The following is an 18,519-nucleotide window of genomic DNA, read 5'->3' as shown; positions in this document are numbered from 1 at the left end:
ATAATTTTATATTAAATTTTCATCACACAATTTTAATTATTTGTTTAGAACTGGTTGCAAATGAAGTAAACTCCATTAATTGTTGGTGGTGAAACATGATTTTGTTGTTTCACTTCTTGGAGTGGACTTACGTACGTTGGAGTAAAAAGCTATAAATACGTGAAAGATCTGTCTTGATTATAAAATAGAAAACTTTGAATGGAATGAATTCGTCGATTAATGACATGTTCAGATTGATTTATTGAAATCATCATATGCTCGGATCGTATAGTGGCAGTACATGAGGTTGTGGTCCTCCTAACCCTGGTTCGATTCCAGGTCCGAGCACTTAAATATTTAATAAAATCATGCCCGCATGCGGTAAAGACTAATGTAAGTGTAACCAATGTGTAGAAAAGTCATGGATATTTCAGTGAACACTCTTAGAAATTCCATAGAAATTCCAGAAGACGTTTATTAACGGTCCATTGGTGAATCACCAACCGGAGAAGCTCTAGAATTGTTTACCAGGATGAAGTCATCAACGAATCCCGTCCAACCGATGGTAAACCAAAAGTATAAATACCCGAGAGGAACTCCATTGTTTCGATATCTCATTATTAATATCGAATCAAGGTATGTTTAATTAAAAGATAATAAATAAAGCTCGGTACCGATCTCATTATTAATATCGAATCAAGACCTTTTCTACATATCTCTCAATCAACCTTTTGATAAAGAGTACTATCCTAAGAGGTATAATACCTCAGGTATTACTACTTTACAAAAAATGGGTTTTCCCGCTATGCCAAAAGGGAAGTTAACTAATTATCATCTGCTCCACAAGCATCACACCCATTGGTTACAACTAAAAAGTTTTTTTTTTTTTTTTTTTTTTTGAAAAAAAAAATTTGTTGACTCATGATCAGTCAACAAATTGCAGGTATTGATATTAACCTGCTATTTCGTGTTTTATATTATATATTCTCACTTGAAACATCTTTAGATCTATGACTACAGAGTGATCAGATTTGAAAGTATATAATGTACAAATATTCACTTTTAATAGTGTACTTTTTTAAGTTTTATTTGTTTGGTCATTCCATAGCTTTTTTATAAAAAGCTTCGATTCATCTCTATTGATATTACCGGAAGAACATAGCTGCTTCCATTGCCAAATCATTAGCTCATGAATTATATTTGATATGGGCTGACCATTATCCACTATTCCTAGAACACTCTTCACCTCATGACCATCAAGACAATGCTTTTGATTGGCAATCGACTCTAGAGATTCTAAACTATTTCTAAAATCATTCCAAAACAAATCTAAATAAATATAATAGTTTATATTAATACATATACATAATTAAAATGATCTTATTAATTCATACCTTTATCAACATGAGCAATTGGTAGATTGATGATTTCAGAATGAACGGCTGATATTGATAATCCCATTTGCCAACACTCGTTGTTTCTTAGCCAACCTAGTAGTGGTAGTGTTATTTGATCGAAAAGATGTGGTTGTGTCAACGATTCTTTGGTGATGGTCATCGAAGGTAACAACAATGTTTTGATCACCTGATTGATGAGAATCTCTGGTGACGATATAATTGACAGCACCGTTCTAACCTGTTTCTTTGACGATTTGAAATGCTCCAATAGATACTCCAAATTCAGAGCATCGTGATACTTTAGCTTCAAGGGCAACATCAGAACACCGAGAATGAAATCCTCCTGCATCTCTTTCGATAACTGATGTTTGAATCGCAACGAATGTTCCAAATAATTGAGCGATAGCAACCAATCTTCTTTGGTAATCTGTATTGAACCAGTCGATTGGAAAACTACATCCACCAAATTGGTATCAACCAAATATCTAAAGTATTGAATTGCACCACTATCATAACTAGACATCATCAACGAAAATTCATTCTTTATTCTTTCTTTACTAACTTTATATCCAAGCGCACTCTAATAATATATATATATATATATATATAAATAGAGATTACATATATTTTAGTATTGTTATTGTTTTTGTTTGTTAATGAACTATAACAAAAATCACTTACTCTAACTTCAATTGACTCAATTGATCTATATAAAGAAGGATCTATATTGAAATGAAATCTAGTTGCAAATCTTAAAACTCTTAGTGCACGAAGTGGATCTTCTATCAATGTGATATGAGGTGAGAGTGGTGTTCGAATGTATTTGTTACACAGATCATCAATGCCATTGCCAGTGAAATCTTCAACACGATATGTCTCCAAATTGAAATACAATGAATTGATTGTAATATCTCTACGAAATGCATCTGTTGTAGGTGTACCATCAACCTAATCAATAACAATATAATATTATTAATAATCACTAAAATAATAATAATTATTATTATTTTATAAGTTTTTGTAAACTTTACAATTTGAGGTATTCTAGTATGAGTATCATATTGCTCTGCTCGCAAACCAGTGAAATCAAATGTATAACCATCAATAACAATCGATGCAGTCTCTAAATGTTTTGATTTATCTGGATTTCTTCTAACTAAATCTATTTAAATAGAAACAAACACGACATCATTATTAAACACTCTAACTTTAACTTTAACTTTATAGTTGGTAAAGGTTTGATAATTACATTTCTTTTGTGATAAACCATGTTCTATTCTATAATGTTCTATTAAATCTACGAATTCTCTACCTGTTATACCACTGATTGCAATGTCTATATCGAAATAACCGCTACTTGAACTATCAATAGAAAGTAACTAAAAAAAAAACATAATTTGTGAATAAACAATAAACAACTATTATTTTATTGATATAGTCATACTTTATTTCTAACCCAACCACCAGAAACTCTTAATTCTACTTTATCTTGTAAATTATTATGTTTTGCTACACTCTTGAATAGCTCGAAATATCTTTTCTCTTGATCATTCAATGAAGAGATGATTCTATTTGATACTTCAACAATAACTTTATCATCTTTACTTTTAGTGTGATTGCTGTTGTTGTTGTTGTTGTTGTTGTTGTAAATTTTGTTGCTATCTATTATTAAACTATCATTTTGTTTATCTCTATTGATGTTACCACTTGTAAAATCTCTAATAGCAACACACTTAAAATTGTTGTAGTTTTTGTTAAAACTACTACTACTTCTACTACTATAAATATAAATATTGTGATTAGAATAACATTTATAACAAGTATTATATTTATTAATATTATTGTAAATGATTTTGTTATATCTATTTACTCGATTCGTGAACATTTTCTAATGAGCAAGATGAAAATCTGATCAAAATTTGTTGGAAAAACATTAATAAATAAATTAATTTTTAGAAATTTTCTTTCTTCACACTTTTCCTACTATCATTTTGATTTGATATCAATAGTTGATTTTGATTTTGTAACTGTGAAATAGTTTTCTTTTGTTCCAATAAAATATTTCTTGCTCTTTCCAAATTCTTTTTCATTTTCTCTCTTTCATTGAAATAGTTGTCTCTTTCAACCACAATCAAATAGAAAAAAGTTCCATTATTCCTACTTTTATCAAGTTGATCAGTATTGTTTTAGCCCAACTTAATAAATTTTGCAACATGGGTTTCCATTGTTATCCTTTCAAAATATGAAAATATTAAACTCTATTTAATAAATTGGATATAAACTATATCACAATTTATAGGATCAAAAAATAATTGTCTTGATTTAAATCAAAGTTTTCAAAGACCAAAAATAAAAAAGTTGATCAAATTAAAAATGGGCATTGGGATCACGATGGGAATTGTTAAAAGAACAGTTATTGGGGTAAAAAAAAAGGTTAGGTTATTTTGGTTTTATCATTAAAAAATAACATTTGGAGATATAAATAATTTTTAATATTAAATAAAACTTAAAAAATGAATAATTGTCCTGATCATAATAAAAAGTATAAAAACATTTGTTTTGATTGTAATGTTTTAATGTGTGTTGCATGTGCACCACAGCATAGAGATCATTCATTCGATCATATCAATAATATTAGAGAGCAAATAAACATAAATATTAATAATAATAATAATAATAACAATAATAATAATGACAATAATAACTATTATAAAGATTCACCAACATTTCTTAATATTCAATCAACTATGGAATCAACTTTCAATTCTTTGAAATCAAGTGTAAAGGAATTTCAACAGCTTCAACTTACAGAAGATGAAATAACAAATCGATTCAAAGAGTTGCATGAATTCCTTGCCATTGAGGAACACAAACTAAAGAAGCCGATCATTAAAAACAAAGATCAATTGGAGCATCAAATCGAACAGAATATCCAAATAATGAAATCATTGAATTCAATCAATAGTCATTTTATAAATGATGTGATTGAAGATGTTGACGACGTTGAGGCTAGTCTATCTTCACACTTTTCCTCCACTTCCTCTGCTTGTACCTTTTTACCAGATACAGCAATAGCAACAACCGATCGATACCAAATAAAAACAATCATAGAAACTATATCACAAAGTTCAAATCATACGGAATTCATTCAGTTGAATAATAATTCGATATTCAGTTTAGCAGATCACAAATTCGACGACCAATCATTGTTGAATCTTTTAGTTGAACACAATATCTTGAAATTGAATCATATTCAACTCAACCAATTCGAGCAATATCAACTGACAACCAATCATCACCAATTAGATCAATTCAAAAATCAATTCCAAATCATTTTCAAATTGAAATCACTCACACATCCAAACAAACCATCATTTATTTTCTCGACTGACACCAATCACAAACTATCAATAATAAACATCACCGATAGAAATAATATTCATTTCGATTACGTAATCGATATTCCTGAGATAGAAGAAGCGTTTCTGTACTATACAGCTGTCACTGTCAATGAAAATGTATATCGATTCCGTGGTAATAACAAACCGATCAAATCGATATTAAAATATTCAACCACCACTAAAGCATTCATTCCATTCCAAATAAAAGGTATTGAGGTGTGTGGAGATCCCTCGGTTTGCTACGATGACAAAGATCATATCTATCTGATCTACTCTATAACAAATTCCACTAAAGATAAGGACAACTCTCTCATCTACCGGTTCAACATTCATACCCTACAATTCGAGAGATATTCTACTATTCTTAAATGTGTAGCACACCATCATTTCATATTCCACTTTAAGAACTGCATCTACAGTGTTATTCCAGATGCAAAGAAGATAATCAAATTCGATATCGACACCAAGATAACTATTGACCTACCGATTAATCTACCGAAATACCCTAAAAGAGCAGCGTGTACAGATGGCAAAGGTAACATTTATATTCTCTCTGAAAATAGATTTGAACGAATCAATATCGAAAGATATGAGGTCAAGCAATTGGATAGATCTTTCTTTGGTATTCTCAGTCACAGATTAGTCTATCATCAGGCCAATGACAACGAGTCCTATATCTACTCACTCCAAGGAAAGAATTCGAATTTTATGTATTCAGTTGAACTAAACAAATGGGAACCAATACTTCACAATGATCAATCAAGTAGAAAAGGTGCCAACACTCTATTCCAACTTTAAACTAAAATTATTGCCAAGATTGGCAAACAAACTAACTAAGAAGATACTGTATTCTTAAGATAATAAATAAATAATGTTTTTAAACTCTGCATCTTTCTATTCTATCGCTCTGTGTCAATTTACAATAACTAACACTTTGACTATAAATATTATTATTTTATTGTGATGAAAATGGTAAAATAACCATTATCTTTTTTTTTTTTCGAAAAAGCAAATTGAATGTTTGATTGATTGTACATAATGTTGTTTTAAATTGTATTTTGATTATCGCTCTTGTTTTAACTATCTATCTATCATTTTATACTATTATTATTACTATAAAGGGCCAGGCTAGATTATACTCCATCATCGTCATCTGATCCTGCAATTGCCAATAGTTCCATTACTGACATTCCATTTCTTGTTACTCTATAATTTTAATTTAATTAGCTATTATTGTAATATGATTATAATATGTGATTGTATTGTTGTTAAATATATGTAATACAATACCTGCTTCTTATTGATAAAATTGATGATGTTGTTGATGAATTTGGTTTTAAAGATGTGCTACTTGATGCTACTACAGGTACACTCTTTGTACTGCTATATTGTGAAAATGATTTACAATTGATTGTCGATGATGATGATGATGATGACGATGATTTGACTCCATTTACAACTGTGGTAGTAGTGGTTGATCGATTTACAAATAGATTCGATCTATTTACAGATCTCAAAAATGATCTTACACCAGAGTTCATTCCTTCTAATATCCAACGAACTATACAAAAATAAAAACACTTAAAATTTAAATAATTATTATTATTATTAATGTAAAATCAATGATCAATCAATTATAGCAATCATATGATCAGATTATCGTTCGTTAAAAAAAATTCATAAAAACAAATTTTTTAAAAAAGTTTTTAAATCTTCTATCATATTATTCATTGTTAACATTTTTCACAACCTTTTAGTTCGTTAATTATTTGTTTATCTAAATAAATAAAGTTATAAAAATAAAATATGTTTAAAAATACTGTAACATTATTTTGTAGAGAAGGTACATATAATATTTTAACAATTTTTTTTAAAAAATATTAATTTTATTGTTTTATTTTAATTTTTAAGCTACAAGAAAGCAAGCAGCTAAATTCAATAGTAATCAAGCTACTAGAAAGTATCAAAAGAGTTTAGAAATCAATGCTAGAATCAAAGAGGAGAAGAAACAATTGAAACAAGCAAAGTCTGATGTCATTCAAGACCCATTGGTGATTCGTGCCTACAAAGAGTTGGAAGAAGAAGGTTACTTCTCGAAGACTGGTGCTATCAATCCATTGAAAGATCAAATGTAAAGATCTAAATAATAATAATAATAATAATAATAACAACAATATATGATACTCTCAATTCAAATTTCTATCATGACACAATACTATCAATCAACAAACAATAACAACAATATTTATAATCACTACAAAAGAGTATCATCAAACAAACAAAACAACGAACACCAGTGTCATGATAGATAGAAAATAGCGCTTATTAGTTTACATACATATATTACATCAATCATGTATTTCATGTATGAACGTTAAGCAACATGTTTTAAGCATTCAGCTACAACACAACATTAAGAACCTATATGTATGGGTACCAACTTGTCAATGAATATAAATTGTAAAAATGATATGTTTATAACTATCAAATAGATAGAGACAGATAGGAAGATAAGGTTGTTAAAGTAAAGATACATTCAAATAAAGTGATATAATATCAAGTTTAAATATATTTTTGTTTTAATTTAAACATATGATAAACTTTTATTTACATTTTAAAAGGTTTAGAGTGGGGATGAAAGGAAAGAAAAGAATAAGTGAGGAAAGGAGAGAAGAGAAGAGAGAGTAGAAGAAAGAAAAGATAGGAGGGGTTTTTGAGAGGTAAATGATGTGTCTTCTTTGTACAATTATTGATTGTTATAGATGTTATATATATATAATAATACAGGATATATATAAATATAAAACTTAATTATGATTATAGAGAATGGATAATATTATACTAGTGTAATTGCTTCTAATGTTGCACAAGTAAACTTTGTATCGGAACATAAACAAGGACTGTCAAAGGTTTCACAACAACTGCTAGTACCGTTCAAATCTCTATCCAAATGAATTGCATGTTCACCCAACTGAGATTGACCAACCCAGAGATCTCTATTCGCACCACTAGTAACCTTTAAATACAATTCATTCTTATTATTCGGTTTATATACACCTACATGTGGTTTCAAACTAAATACAAATGTATCACTATAAAGTTATATAGTTATTATTATTATATTAGTAAATATTCGTGTGCACAATCGCATTCAAGTTGTAAACAAACAGCTGTTACTTACTGTGATCCAAATGTATCGGACGGTGTTAGATCGTCATCAGTAAAGAAACCAAATACATCTCCTTTGTGTGTTCGTATAAAGATAAAGATAGGCGATTGATTCTCTACTCTCTCACAGAGCAATCGTAGATTAAATCCATCGTTGTTTGAATTGAATATAACTTTAGGATCACATATACAATATTTATGTGGTAACCAAGCCCATATTATTTCATACTGAAAGTAAATGATTAGAATTAGAATTAGATTAGTTTGTTTATATATATAGATTAACTTTGTTATTATTACTTACATGATCTTCTTCTAATATAGATGATGGTGTTGTAACTTTTGGTCTATAGTATATCGGTAGTTGTGGTTCGGAGATGTTGTAGAGTTTCGGTGTTTGTTTTGCGTCGATGCTGAGTAGGTCACGTCGTTTGAGATGTATACTGAATGCTCTCTTCATCAGTTCGTCAGGACTGCTCAGTTGAAGGTTATAGTTTTTCAAAATCGATAGAAACTGCTCCGATGACGTTGCCTTCAACAGCACTCGCTTGTGAATCATCAACAGACCGAGAGCGACACGATACAACGCCTTGTAGCCCTCACACAAGAAACAATCGAACACTCTCAACACAATCTGGAACGGTAGATGCGATACAAACAGTCTCGAGAACCATTCCTCCGCGAAAACACTACAATTCGTTATACCTAATCCTATCATATCTATTTTTCATGAAACAAACAAGATGTTTTGTTAATACACATTTTTATGTTGTTTATATTTATGGTGTTTATGTTGTTTATGTTGTTTATGTTTTGTGTTGTTTATATTGTTTGTGTTTGTGTTTATGTTGTTTATGTTGGGTTTAGGTTATGTTTGTGCTTATATTGTTTAGGTTGTTTATGTTGTGTTTGTGTTGTTTATGTTGTTTATGTTATATAACAACTTACGTTTATATAATTTTGGTATTTGTATTTCAACTAGAGAATCAAAGGTTAGAAGGAATGATGTACAGTCACGATTGTTGGTGTTTAGGTAGCGATAGAAGTTGTCTTTCGATTGTTGGATGAGGAGGTTGAGTATGGCGTATGCCTCGAGATCCGACATGAATATCAGGAGGATGTGTACGATGTCCGGTATCACAGGACAGTATTCAACCTCTGGGAAGTTGAGTGCGGTGATCGAGAGGATGCGCTTGACCTGCTGGATACCCTCCTCGGTGAGGAAGTGGTCGGACGGCGAGAGAATGCCTCCGAACGACGGAATGTTTCGAAACTTCTTGGGTACGCCCTCGCCGTTCAGCGCCAGCGATATCAAATCAAACTCGGAGCTGGTCTGCAACTCCTCGTAGCCGGTCATCAGACGCCACACCGACGCACGCTTTCCATCGGGAATGCCACGACGCACAATAAACTTCAGATCGATACGCGCCAACGTCTGAGTCTTTGGCAACAAAACACTGTCCCAAACCGAGTTCAAATAGCGCTGTACATTCTCCTCTGTTTCATAGTACTCATCCATGTATCCAATCGATTGTCTATATAGAATTGATTAATTAGTATTGATACAGATATGTAAAAGAGAGATTGCATTGGATATTTACATGAAGGAAAAGAGCGATGGTGATAATGCGCGCATCGATTGCTCGTAGGATGGTGATCTTTCGAGGGTGAGTTGTCCGCTGAGAGAGTAACCGTAGCCATTGTCAATGGTGTTACGTCTGTGCACCGGTGAGGAGAGTGGAGATGGCACTTTGAGGTGTGATTGTCCTGTAGCTGCTGACTGTTCTCTGTCGTGTTGTTGTTGTAGTGTATGATTGAGAAGTGAGTGTGGTTTGTCTGTGAAAGATGAAGCTGTTGTTTCCACCTGTAGTTGTGGTGTTTTGTTGTTGTTGTTGTTATTGTTGATAGTAACAGCTGCACTGCCAGACTTTACTTTTGATGTTGTTGTTGGTGGTGGTACATTGAGTAGTGGTGTGAGTGCCGGTGAAGGCGATGGTGATGGTGATCCATTTTTAGCGCTACCAAGTCTACTATTGATTACCATATCAGGAATATCAAGATATCCAACCTCATTATTTTTATTATTACTATTGTTATTATTATTATTATTATTATTTGTCTTTGAAAATGGTGTTGTTGGTATTGGAATTGTTGTTATATTATTCTTATAATTATTATTGCTATTGTTATTATCTACATTTCCTTTATTATTATTGTTGCTGTTGTTGTCAGATTTCTTATCCTTATCTTTCTCTTTTTCTTTATCTTTTTCTTTTTCTTTTTCTTTAGATCTCTTTAGTAAACGGTCAAACATCGTACTCTATATACTACTGTAATAGTTACAGTAGTATGAAAATTGGTGATTGAGATTTACTTTCAAACAATATGAACTGCTTTGACCTGTCAAGGGTTGTACTTTTCGAGGGTTGTACGATCTTAATTTATTTGATTTGATCAGTTGTTTTGCTTTTGCTTTAAAAGAAGAAGAATAATACCTTTAACCAACTAAAGTTATTTTATTTTGCTATGTTTCTTATGTTTTTCACTAGAATAGCTATTTGTTTTTTTTTGAGTTGATCAATTTGGTAAGTTATATTAAAAATTTGGGGAAGGAGGAAGAGGAGGAGTGAGAAGGGGGTTAGTGTAAGAAGGGGAAGAAGAAGAGGAAGTTATAATGTAATATCAAATAATATTATTAAAATTGAAATTAATGCAACCTGGTTACAAAATAATTATTGAATAAAATTAAATATTTAATTAAGATTTGATTTGAACGATGTTGTCAAGTTTCGATGTGTTGTTGAGTTTGGTTGTTGTTGGATGTTGTCTGTTGTTGAGTGTTTTTCGCGAGTTGACAATGATGATGATAATAATCTATTGTTGGTATGTTTGTTTTAAAGATTAATTATGTGTGTGAGACTTTCATACTATGTTCATAAAAATAGGCAAAAAATCTTTTTTCCTTGTGCACATACAATTAATTGTGATGATTTTGCAAAAAAAAAAAAAAAAAAAAAATTAAATATTAAAAAATTCCTTCATTTTATTTGAAAAAATAAAAAAAAAAAACAAAAAAAAATAAATTTGATCACAATCAATTTATAAGCTCACATTACATTTGTAAGGAGTCATATCATTTTTATAAAAATAACTATTTAATCAATGATTATCTTGTATGAATTGGAAATTTATTTATTTTATTTATTGACATATGATAAAAATGAAATATTGACTTAAGTTGAAGTAGTATGATATTTTTTACAACCAAATAAATGGGTGACTGTGAGACGAGTTAAATATATTTGATTTTGTAAAGCAAAAATAAAATAATTTTTTGGTGTTAAATTGTTTATTTTTCTTTAATAGGCATTATTATTTGCTTTTTTTTGAATAATAGTTGTGAACTTTTATTTTTTCATTCATTTTCATTAAAACTCAACAACAACCAAATAGATAAATATTATAAAACAAACATCTTTTAAATTATTTATATATTATATATATTTTATTATTTTTTTATTTCAATTTAAAGCTTTAATATTTGTATTGTTTAATTTTTTATTTTTGTTGGATGTTTTATTACAGTAAAAAAAGGTTGTTTGTGATATCTTCTTCTTTATAATCCAGATTATAACCAGTTAAAATTAAAATTTTTTTTAATTTAATTTTAATTTTGGTTGGATTTTTTTAATTTTTGGTTTAATTTTTCTTTCACACTATCTTGTTAATATTCATTGATAAAACCTAGAAGAGAGAGAGAGAGATATAGATAGAGAAATAAGAGAGAGAGAGAGAGAAGAGAGAGAAAAAGAGAAAAGGAGAAAACAAAAAAAAAAAAAAGAGAGAGAGAAAAGAGAGTGATAAAGATTTATATCCTATATCGATATCTTTTTTAATTTATTTATATTTTTATAATTTTTTTTCTGACAATACAAGATGGTGTAATAATTAAACAATTGAATAGATGAATATCTTCAGAGAGACATTGTTATTATTACCGCCCTATTCACGCGAGAGTGAAAAAAGGGTTAGCTGCAAAACCATTTCGAGTTCCTCAAATGGTCAGGCAATGTGCATCTAAAATGGGTTCGTAACACTTCGTGTTCGACTCGAGGGTCACCCGAGTGTGACTCTGGCATACCTCGAAAGGTTGCAACCAACAAGTAGCGTAGCCTTTAGACACTTGCATGTCATGCAACGTGCCAAGGACAAGTTTGTATTGGTGCGACCACCAAGTCAGAGACAATCAAACGACTACCACTACTATTTCTACAAGATAAATACTGTACAAAGATAAATACAATACAAAGATAAATACAAAGAGATATTAATATCGAAGATATTATTATTACTATAACTATTATTATTATTATTATTAGTCATGTCATGTCATGTTATCGGATTTGCGATTCGATTAACTAAACTAAACTAAACTAATTAACACTGTTAGTCATGTCATGTCAAGTCATGTTATCGGGTTTGCGATTCGATTAACTAAACTAAACTAACTTACTTTAAAAGCCGAACCATATTGGACATCAAGATGTTCAGTTAAGTTCGCCAAGCACCCTAATGTTTGGAGAGAGCTATACAAATCAAACAGGTTGTTGCTTTCAGCACCTGAGAGATACTCAAAGGTCTAATTACCAAGAGATGGATACCACTGAGTGGTGCCATTGATTCATACCAAGAAATGGGTGCGTATTTTCAATACGTGCCCATTGATTCACAGCGAGATGTGATGGGTCTATGGTATAGACTGTCTACGTAGACAACCATTAGTTTCGAAAGATCCAATCGATCACATGTAAATTACACAGGTAGTCATCATGTTAGATCTTTATTATCTGCCACCAAGCAGACGTCTGCCACTAAGCAGATTTTAACTGCCACCAAGCAGATTTTAACGCCGCCAAGCAGAAACCTGCCACCAAGCAGAAGAAAGAAAGACCAATATTACTACTTGTTACAATACAACAACAACAACAATATACAACAAAGAAGCAACATTGCTCAATTAAATTTACTCTCTAAAGTAAATTACTTTAAAGGTCATTTTGTTTTTTATGTTTTCTTTTCGACAACTGTGGTAAAAAAGAAAATACATAGCTTAAACAGGCAAATTAATTAGTTAGTTGGTTGGTTGGCAGTAGTAATATTGGGTATGGGGAATTGAATGATTCCTTATTATTTAATTGGCATGAATGGAAAGACACAGTCCCAATCATGTACATAAGTAATAACAAGGTGGAAATACTTCCAACCGTGAATTGAAAGTGATTCAGTCAACCAATTTCGATTTTAGCTCGCGATCAATTTAATACTCAACAACATTATTTTACTTCTAGCAACAACAAGGCAAGTATATTGTTAATTAACTAATTTCATTTCTATTGGAATTAGCAAATCATTAATGTTGTCGCCACCTTCTACCGTTGGTCAATACTCAATACTCAATTGCTCTCGTTGCCATATCATCTCTATCTGAATGTATCTGTCCAGTCCAAGGTCAACCTTCAAACAACTTATAACCCATTCAATCATTCAACACAACAACAACAACAACACCAACAACCAATCTAATCAACTGTCAAGCTTCTCACCTGATAATCAATAGTTCAGGTGAGTTTAAAGCGACATTAAACCAACTAAGAAATAACATAAATCTTAATAAAATTTTTATTTAATAATTATTTTACTCATAAACAACCAAAATTGAATCTTTATCGTTCAAATAATATTTTTATATTTATGTTTCTATCTGTCTTTTCTAGTGAATCAGAAGTTGTAGATTTAAATCTCATAATTGATTGTTAATTGATTTATTTATTTTTCTAAAAAATTTAAAAAAAAATTAGAAAAAAAAAAAAACTCCTCGTTCGGTTGTTAAAAATTGATTCAATTTTTTTTATTAATTTATTTATTTTTTTATTTATATATATACACATAGAGATATCACAAAGATGGGTAACTCTGTAAGATCAAAGAGAAGATTAAAGAATGTTGCTCTCATGAGAGCTAAGCTGCAGCCATACAACGATACACTCTTACAACAAACAGTCGATAAAATGAATGCACATATGAAATCACAACAAACAGACGTACAAGGTATGTAGTAAATATAATACAGATTTGTTATTTTGTTTATAGTTTTGTTAAGCTACAGTTATAACTTACTTATACCTTATTTATTTTAAATTATTGTACTTTAATGTATTATAGATTTAACTTTACCACCAGAAATGGTTCCACTGACAGTTGAAAAAGATACTGATATGGTCGATGACAACGATAATACTACTTCAAAGCAAGATAAAAAACTTAAAGTAAAGAAGAAGCAAAATTTCCCAAAGAAAAAGAAATCAAAGAAAGCAAAGCATTCAAGAAAACCAAGAATTGTATAAATCATCGAACTTTACTATTTTCAATAAAAATTATATATTTTCTAAATCTAACAGTTGTAGTTAATCTAAAGATAATGATCAACAAATTGCTCGTAATATACAAGTAGAATAATTTAAACAAAAGACAATGTTTTTTTTTTTTTAAAAACAAAAAAACATTTAAATATTTTGAATACTAACTAAACTAAGTCTTGACTTAAAAAAGAATACAAATAATAATAATAACTTGAATTGATCAATCAATGACAGACCTGACCTTTAACAATTAATAATAATTAAATATCTTTTTTTTTTAACTAATTAATTAATTTTTTGAAAATTCAAAAAAAAAAAAAAAAAAAAACAAGTAACATTTAATTTTATTTGCAAATATCATATATATATAGTAGTACTATGAGAGATGGGTAGGTAATATATAGATCTATACTATATCAATAACATTTATAATCAAAAGATAATTAGTTAGATAGTCTAATACGAAACAAAAAAACAATATCTTGTTTTGTGTTATTTTTTAATTCTATAGGGAATCTATTCTCATCGTTGTTTTTTAAATTGTTTGGTAATAAAGATGTTAGAATACTTATACTTGGATTAGATAGGTTTGTACTATAGTTAAATGTTGAATTCAACACACACACTTCTACGATATTAATTAACATTATTGTAAAACAGCGCAGGAAAAACAACAATATTATATAAATTACAATGTGGTGAAGTTTTAACTACAATACCAAGTATGTTCATCATTCTATATAGAATGTATATTTTACAATACTAATGAAGCAATATTGTTTTATTTAGCAATTGGTTTTAATGTAGAGACAGTAAACTATAAGAATATAAGATTTCAAGGTATGTTGTTAATTATTACATTTGTTCTTTAGTACTAAATATAATAATAATAATAATAATAATAGAGAAGTTAAACAAAATAACTAACACCTTTACTTTTTGATTTAATTGTTATTGATGTTGTTTGTTGTTTGTTGTGTTGATAATATAGTTTGGGATTTAGGTGGACAAAGCGCAATTCGACCCTATTGGAGGTGTTACTATCCGAATACCAATGCGATTATATATGTAGTGGATTCATCGGATCCAGATCGTTTGGGTATAGCAAACGAAGAGTTGGTGGCGATGCTTTCAGAGGAGGAACTGAAGACTACGCCACTGCTAGTGTTTGCCAACAAGCAAGATCTGCCCGGTGCACTGACAGATGCACAGGTATCGGAGGGTTTGAAACTCAGCTCATTGAAGAACAGACAGTGGTCTATTGTAAAGACATCGGCAATCAAAGGAATCGGTTTATATGAAGGTTTGGATTGGCTTGTAAATATTATATCATCTGGTGGATAACCTCGATCTTCATTTCTCCTTTAATTTACTTTAGATTATTAAAATTAAAAAAAAACATTTATTTAAACAAAAACATGTCAATCATTCTTTTATTTATCAGTAGTATCGTTAACTTGTAATATCTATCAATCAAATCAGTGAATATTCAATTTCAAATTTGAAAAAAGAGATATTTCTTTATAAAAATATATATGTGTGCAGCAGATCTATCTCATTCATTTAAATATATATGTTAAAATACGATATCGTAGTATTTGTAAAAAAAAGTAGAGTAGAGATCTAAATACTACAATGAATATAATAGCATTGTGTTGTGTTGGAATTGATAATGTCTTGTTATTATTCTATTTCGCTCATTGAATCTGTTGTTTTATAATTTGTTTTCGTTCTTCTTTTAAAGAGTTGGTTATTCTGAACACTTTTTAAAAATGTTGTTGTTTTGCATGAAATAGAAATAGAGTCATAAGATTATATGATGCTCAATAGTGTGCTAAGCGATCGGCCGATGTCTGTATTGCCTTCAACTTGTTGTTCTAGATATTGATTTGCATTAGCTTAAGAATATGGTTCCAAGTCTATGAAAATGTAACCATCCTGTGTGGTGTTTTCGAAAAAATTTTTTTTTAAAGAGTGTGTGGTGGTTGTAAAACTTGGGTTATTGTTCATTATTTCAATCGATGAAATTTTAAAATCTGAAATTGTGACTGTTTTTATAAAAAAGTTCATCTACAAATCTGTATGTTACCATAGAGTTAGGTTATACACAAACAATAGGTTCAATATTACTTTTGAGTTTTTAAAGTTATCAAAAAATTATTATACTTGTTGTCATTATAAATTAATTATTTAAAATAATTATTATATTTCTATTATAAAGTAAAGAGTGACTCTGAAATTGTTCTTTTTTTTTTTTTTTTCTTCCTTCCTTTTTACAATCTGCTCATACCCTACACTATCCTTTTCATATTATTATTATTATTATATTTTTTTAATCTATCCAATTAAATTTGATAATTTATTATTTTTATTTTTATTTTATTTTTAAAATTCATATTATTTTTTATCATTGGACATATTAAGTTAGAAGAATAGAATAGTATAGTATATAGTAATGTAAGTAATTAATTTATTTTTGTTTTTTTTGTTTTGTTTCTTTTTGTAGAAATCTAAATAAACAACAAACACTGTGTTTTAAAAATAAATGAATTTGTTATTTTAAATTTCTATGTTGTCAGTTACAAAAAAAGAAATCACCAGGATGTTTTTTTCGATGTTGTACTTCTCCTGAAAGTCCTTTTCAAATAATGTCTTAAAATTGCTGTTACAACAACACCTTGGTATCAGACTTCTTTGAAAAAGTCAAAAAAATTTAAAAATAATTTTTTGTTTTTAAAAATATAAAATTTTAATTTGCAACAAAACAGATCATTTTCATAGCATTTTGCATTACCTAAATCATTCTTTTCTGACGGAGATTATATATAACAAAAAAGTCAATTATTTTCTAAAATTAATTAGTTCCAACTTTATATATTTTGACATTTTTTAGATTCATATAGATTGATAGATAGATAGATAAATAGATAGAGAAAAATTTCAATTTCAATCAAAACAAAATTTAAATATTATAAATAGAAATACAATTCAGGTAATTATTATTCATGTAATCAAACACTCACACAATATACGCATCTCTCTACTTTCACAACACACTCATTCCAATTCACTCTCTATTTCTCTTTTTTTTTTTTTTTTGAAGTTACACACCCTATTTGCACTAGTGGTTACAATTTCTCAAATTTTTGCAAACAATCATTTAATCAATAAATTTGTAGCCTTTGGACTAAAATAAAATAATTAAATTTGTTTTTTTTTATTTGCAACAACACTCCTAAATATTCGTTTAATAAAAATAAATACCCCTCCATACGCATTGACCACATCATCATTTATTATTAATTAATTCAATTATATTATATTTTATTTATTTATATATCAAACATCACTAGTCAGGTGAAATCCTCTTCATACCCCACCTCACACACAATTTCATTTATCTAAATAATTCATAATTATAATAATAATTGTTGTAATAATAATTGTATAAAAAAACCAAATTATATTTATTCTATTTTTGTTTTGTTTGTTTTACCATCAATCAACAACGACATAATACAAATTCATATTAATATTGACAACATATCATAACATAACATAACATAGATTCACATCAATCCAGTTGTTTAATACCAAGTCAAGATTTAAATTTAATAGTAAATCAATTTTATTAATTTTAATTTAATTTTAATTTTATTTATCTCTTTTGATTGAAGCAATCAATAGTGACCAGTTAGATAGAAATAATAATAATAATAGTTATAATAGTAGTAATAGTTAACAAGCAAAGAATTTTAATTAGCTCATCACTTTCATTTCATAAAAGTACGATTTAACTTTCTTCTAACCTTAAAATCATCATATTTCACAGGTTTCTCTTCCTTCCCTCATCCACTACTTTTGGTAAAGCAATTTTCATTTTACCATTTGGAATTTTCGTCATCTACTTCTTTTTTATCATTCATCATTCTATTTTAAGAAAATTTACCAAATTCATTCAAATTTCATATTTCTCTAAAAGTGTAAATTACATCCATCTGACCATCATCATATTAGGAATCATATATCAAAAGCTTCAAACAAACTCAGTGTTATATTCTCTTAACTATCCATCTTACATCCATTATCTGTCCATTTTTCATTACCTATTAAGCAATCATCATATCATATCCCCTCTGAAAAAAAAAACAGGTT

The 18,519-nt window shown here is 29.0% G+C and overlaps 7 protein-coding genes and 1 non-coding gene across 8 annotated transcripts; 4 read left to right on the top strand and 4 right to left on the bottom strand.

Moving 5' to 3' along the window:
- Positions 1-256: 256 nt before the first annotated feature.
- PPL_07632 lies at positions 257-327 on the top strand. The gene has a single exon. It is a non-coding gene; the product is annotated as a tRNA-His (tRNA).
- Positions 328-1,362: 1,035 nt separating this feature from the next.
- Positions 1,363-3,466, bottom strand: PPL_07631 (tRNA ADENILYL transferase; the record flags this gene model as incomplete). Its single annotated transcript, XM_020578466.1, has 7 exons — positions 1,363-1,956; positions 2,058-2,324; positions 2,408-2,538; positions 2,626-2,755; positions 2,821-3,038; positions 3,110-3,154; positions 3,361-3,466. The coding sequence occupies 7 exons, from the start codon at positions 3,464-3,466 to the stop codon at positions 1,363-1,365; spliced, it is 1,491 nt and encodes a 496-aa protein (XP_020431701.1).
- Positions 3,467-3,889: 423 nt separating this feature from the next.
- PPL_07630 (B-box zinc finger protein) lies at positions 3,890-5,575 on the top strand (the record flags this gene model as incomplete). Its single annotated transcript, XM_020578465.1, has 1 exon — positions 3,890-5,575. The coding sequence occupies one exon, from the start codon at positions 3,890-3,892 to the stop codon at positions 5,573-5,575; it is 1,686 nt and encodes a 561-aa protein (XP_020431700.1).
- Positions 5,576-5,910: 335 nt separating this feature from the next.
- On the bottom strand, positions 5,911-6,318 carry PPL_07629 (uncharacterized protein; the record flags this gene model as incomplete). The annotated part of the gene is made up of 2 exons (XM_020578464.1): positions 5,911-5,983; positions 6,068-6,318. 2 exons carry the CDS (start codon positions 6,316-6,318, stop codon positions 5,911-5,913), a joined length of 324 nt encoding a protein of 107 aa, XP_020431699.1.
- A 265-nt stretch (positions 6,319-6,583) lies between these two features.
- PPL_07628 (uncharacterized protein) lies at positions 6,584-6,912 on the top strand (the record flags this gene model as incomplete). Its single annotated transcript, XM_020578463.1, has 2 exons — positions 6,584-6,620; positions 6,689-6,912. 2 exons carry the CDS (start codon positions 6,584-6,586, stop codon positions 6,910-6,912), a joined length of 261 nt encoding a protein of 86 aa, XP_020431698.1.
- A 701-nt stretch (positions 6,913-7,613) lies between these two features.
- Positions 7,614-12,084, bottom strand: PPL_07627 (RabGAP/TBC domain-containing protein; the record flags this gene model as incomplete). The annotated part of the gene is made up of 5 exons (XM_020578462.1): positions 7,614-7,869; positions 7,959-8,173; positions 8,250-8,421; positions 9,547-10,265; positions 12,043-12,084. 5 exons carry the CDS (start codon positions 12,082-12,084, stop codon positions 7,614-7,616), a joined length of 1,404 nt encoding a protein of 467 aa, XP_020431697.1.
- Positions 12,085-12,135: 51 nt separating this feature from the next.
- Positions 12,136-13,001, bottom strand: PPL_07626 (uncharacterized protein; the record flags this gene model as incomplete). Its single annotated transcript, XM_020578461.1, has 2 exons — positions 12,136-12,228; positions 12,990-13,001. The coding sequence occupies 2 exons, from the start codon at positions 12,999-13,001 to the stop codon at positions 12,136-12,138; spliced, it is 105 nt and encodes a 34-aa protein (XP_020431696.1).
- A 148-nt stretch (positions 13,002-13,149) lies between these two features.
- arl1 (ARF-like protein) lies at positions 13,150-15,750 on the top strand (the record flags this gene model as incomplete). The annotated part of the gene is made up of 9 exons (XM_020578460.1): positions 13,150-13,181; positions 13,896-14,053; positions 14,168-14,343; positions 14,739-14,757; positions 14,876-14,951; positions 15,025-15,086; positions 15,154-15,204; positions 15,356-15,463; positions 15,743-15,750. The coding sequence occupies 9 exons, from the start codon at positions 13,150-13,152 to the stop codon at positions 15,748-15,750; spliced, it is 690 nt and encodes a 229-aa protein (XP_020431695.1).
- Positions 15,751-18,519: the final 2,769 nt, after the last annotated feature.

The sequence above is a fragment of the Heterostelium album genome (genome assembly GCF_000004825.1).
Source record: "Heterostelium album PN500 unplaced genomic scaffold PPL_contig17, whole genome shotgun sequence".
Lineage (NCBI taxonomy): Eukaryota > Evosea > Eumycetozoa > Acytosteliales > Acytosteliaceae > Heterostelium > Heterostelium album.
Note: the sequence above shows the minus strand (reverse complement) of the source record. Positions and strands in the feature narration are given on the sequence as shown.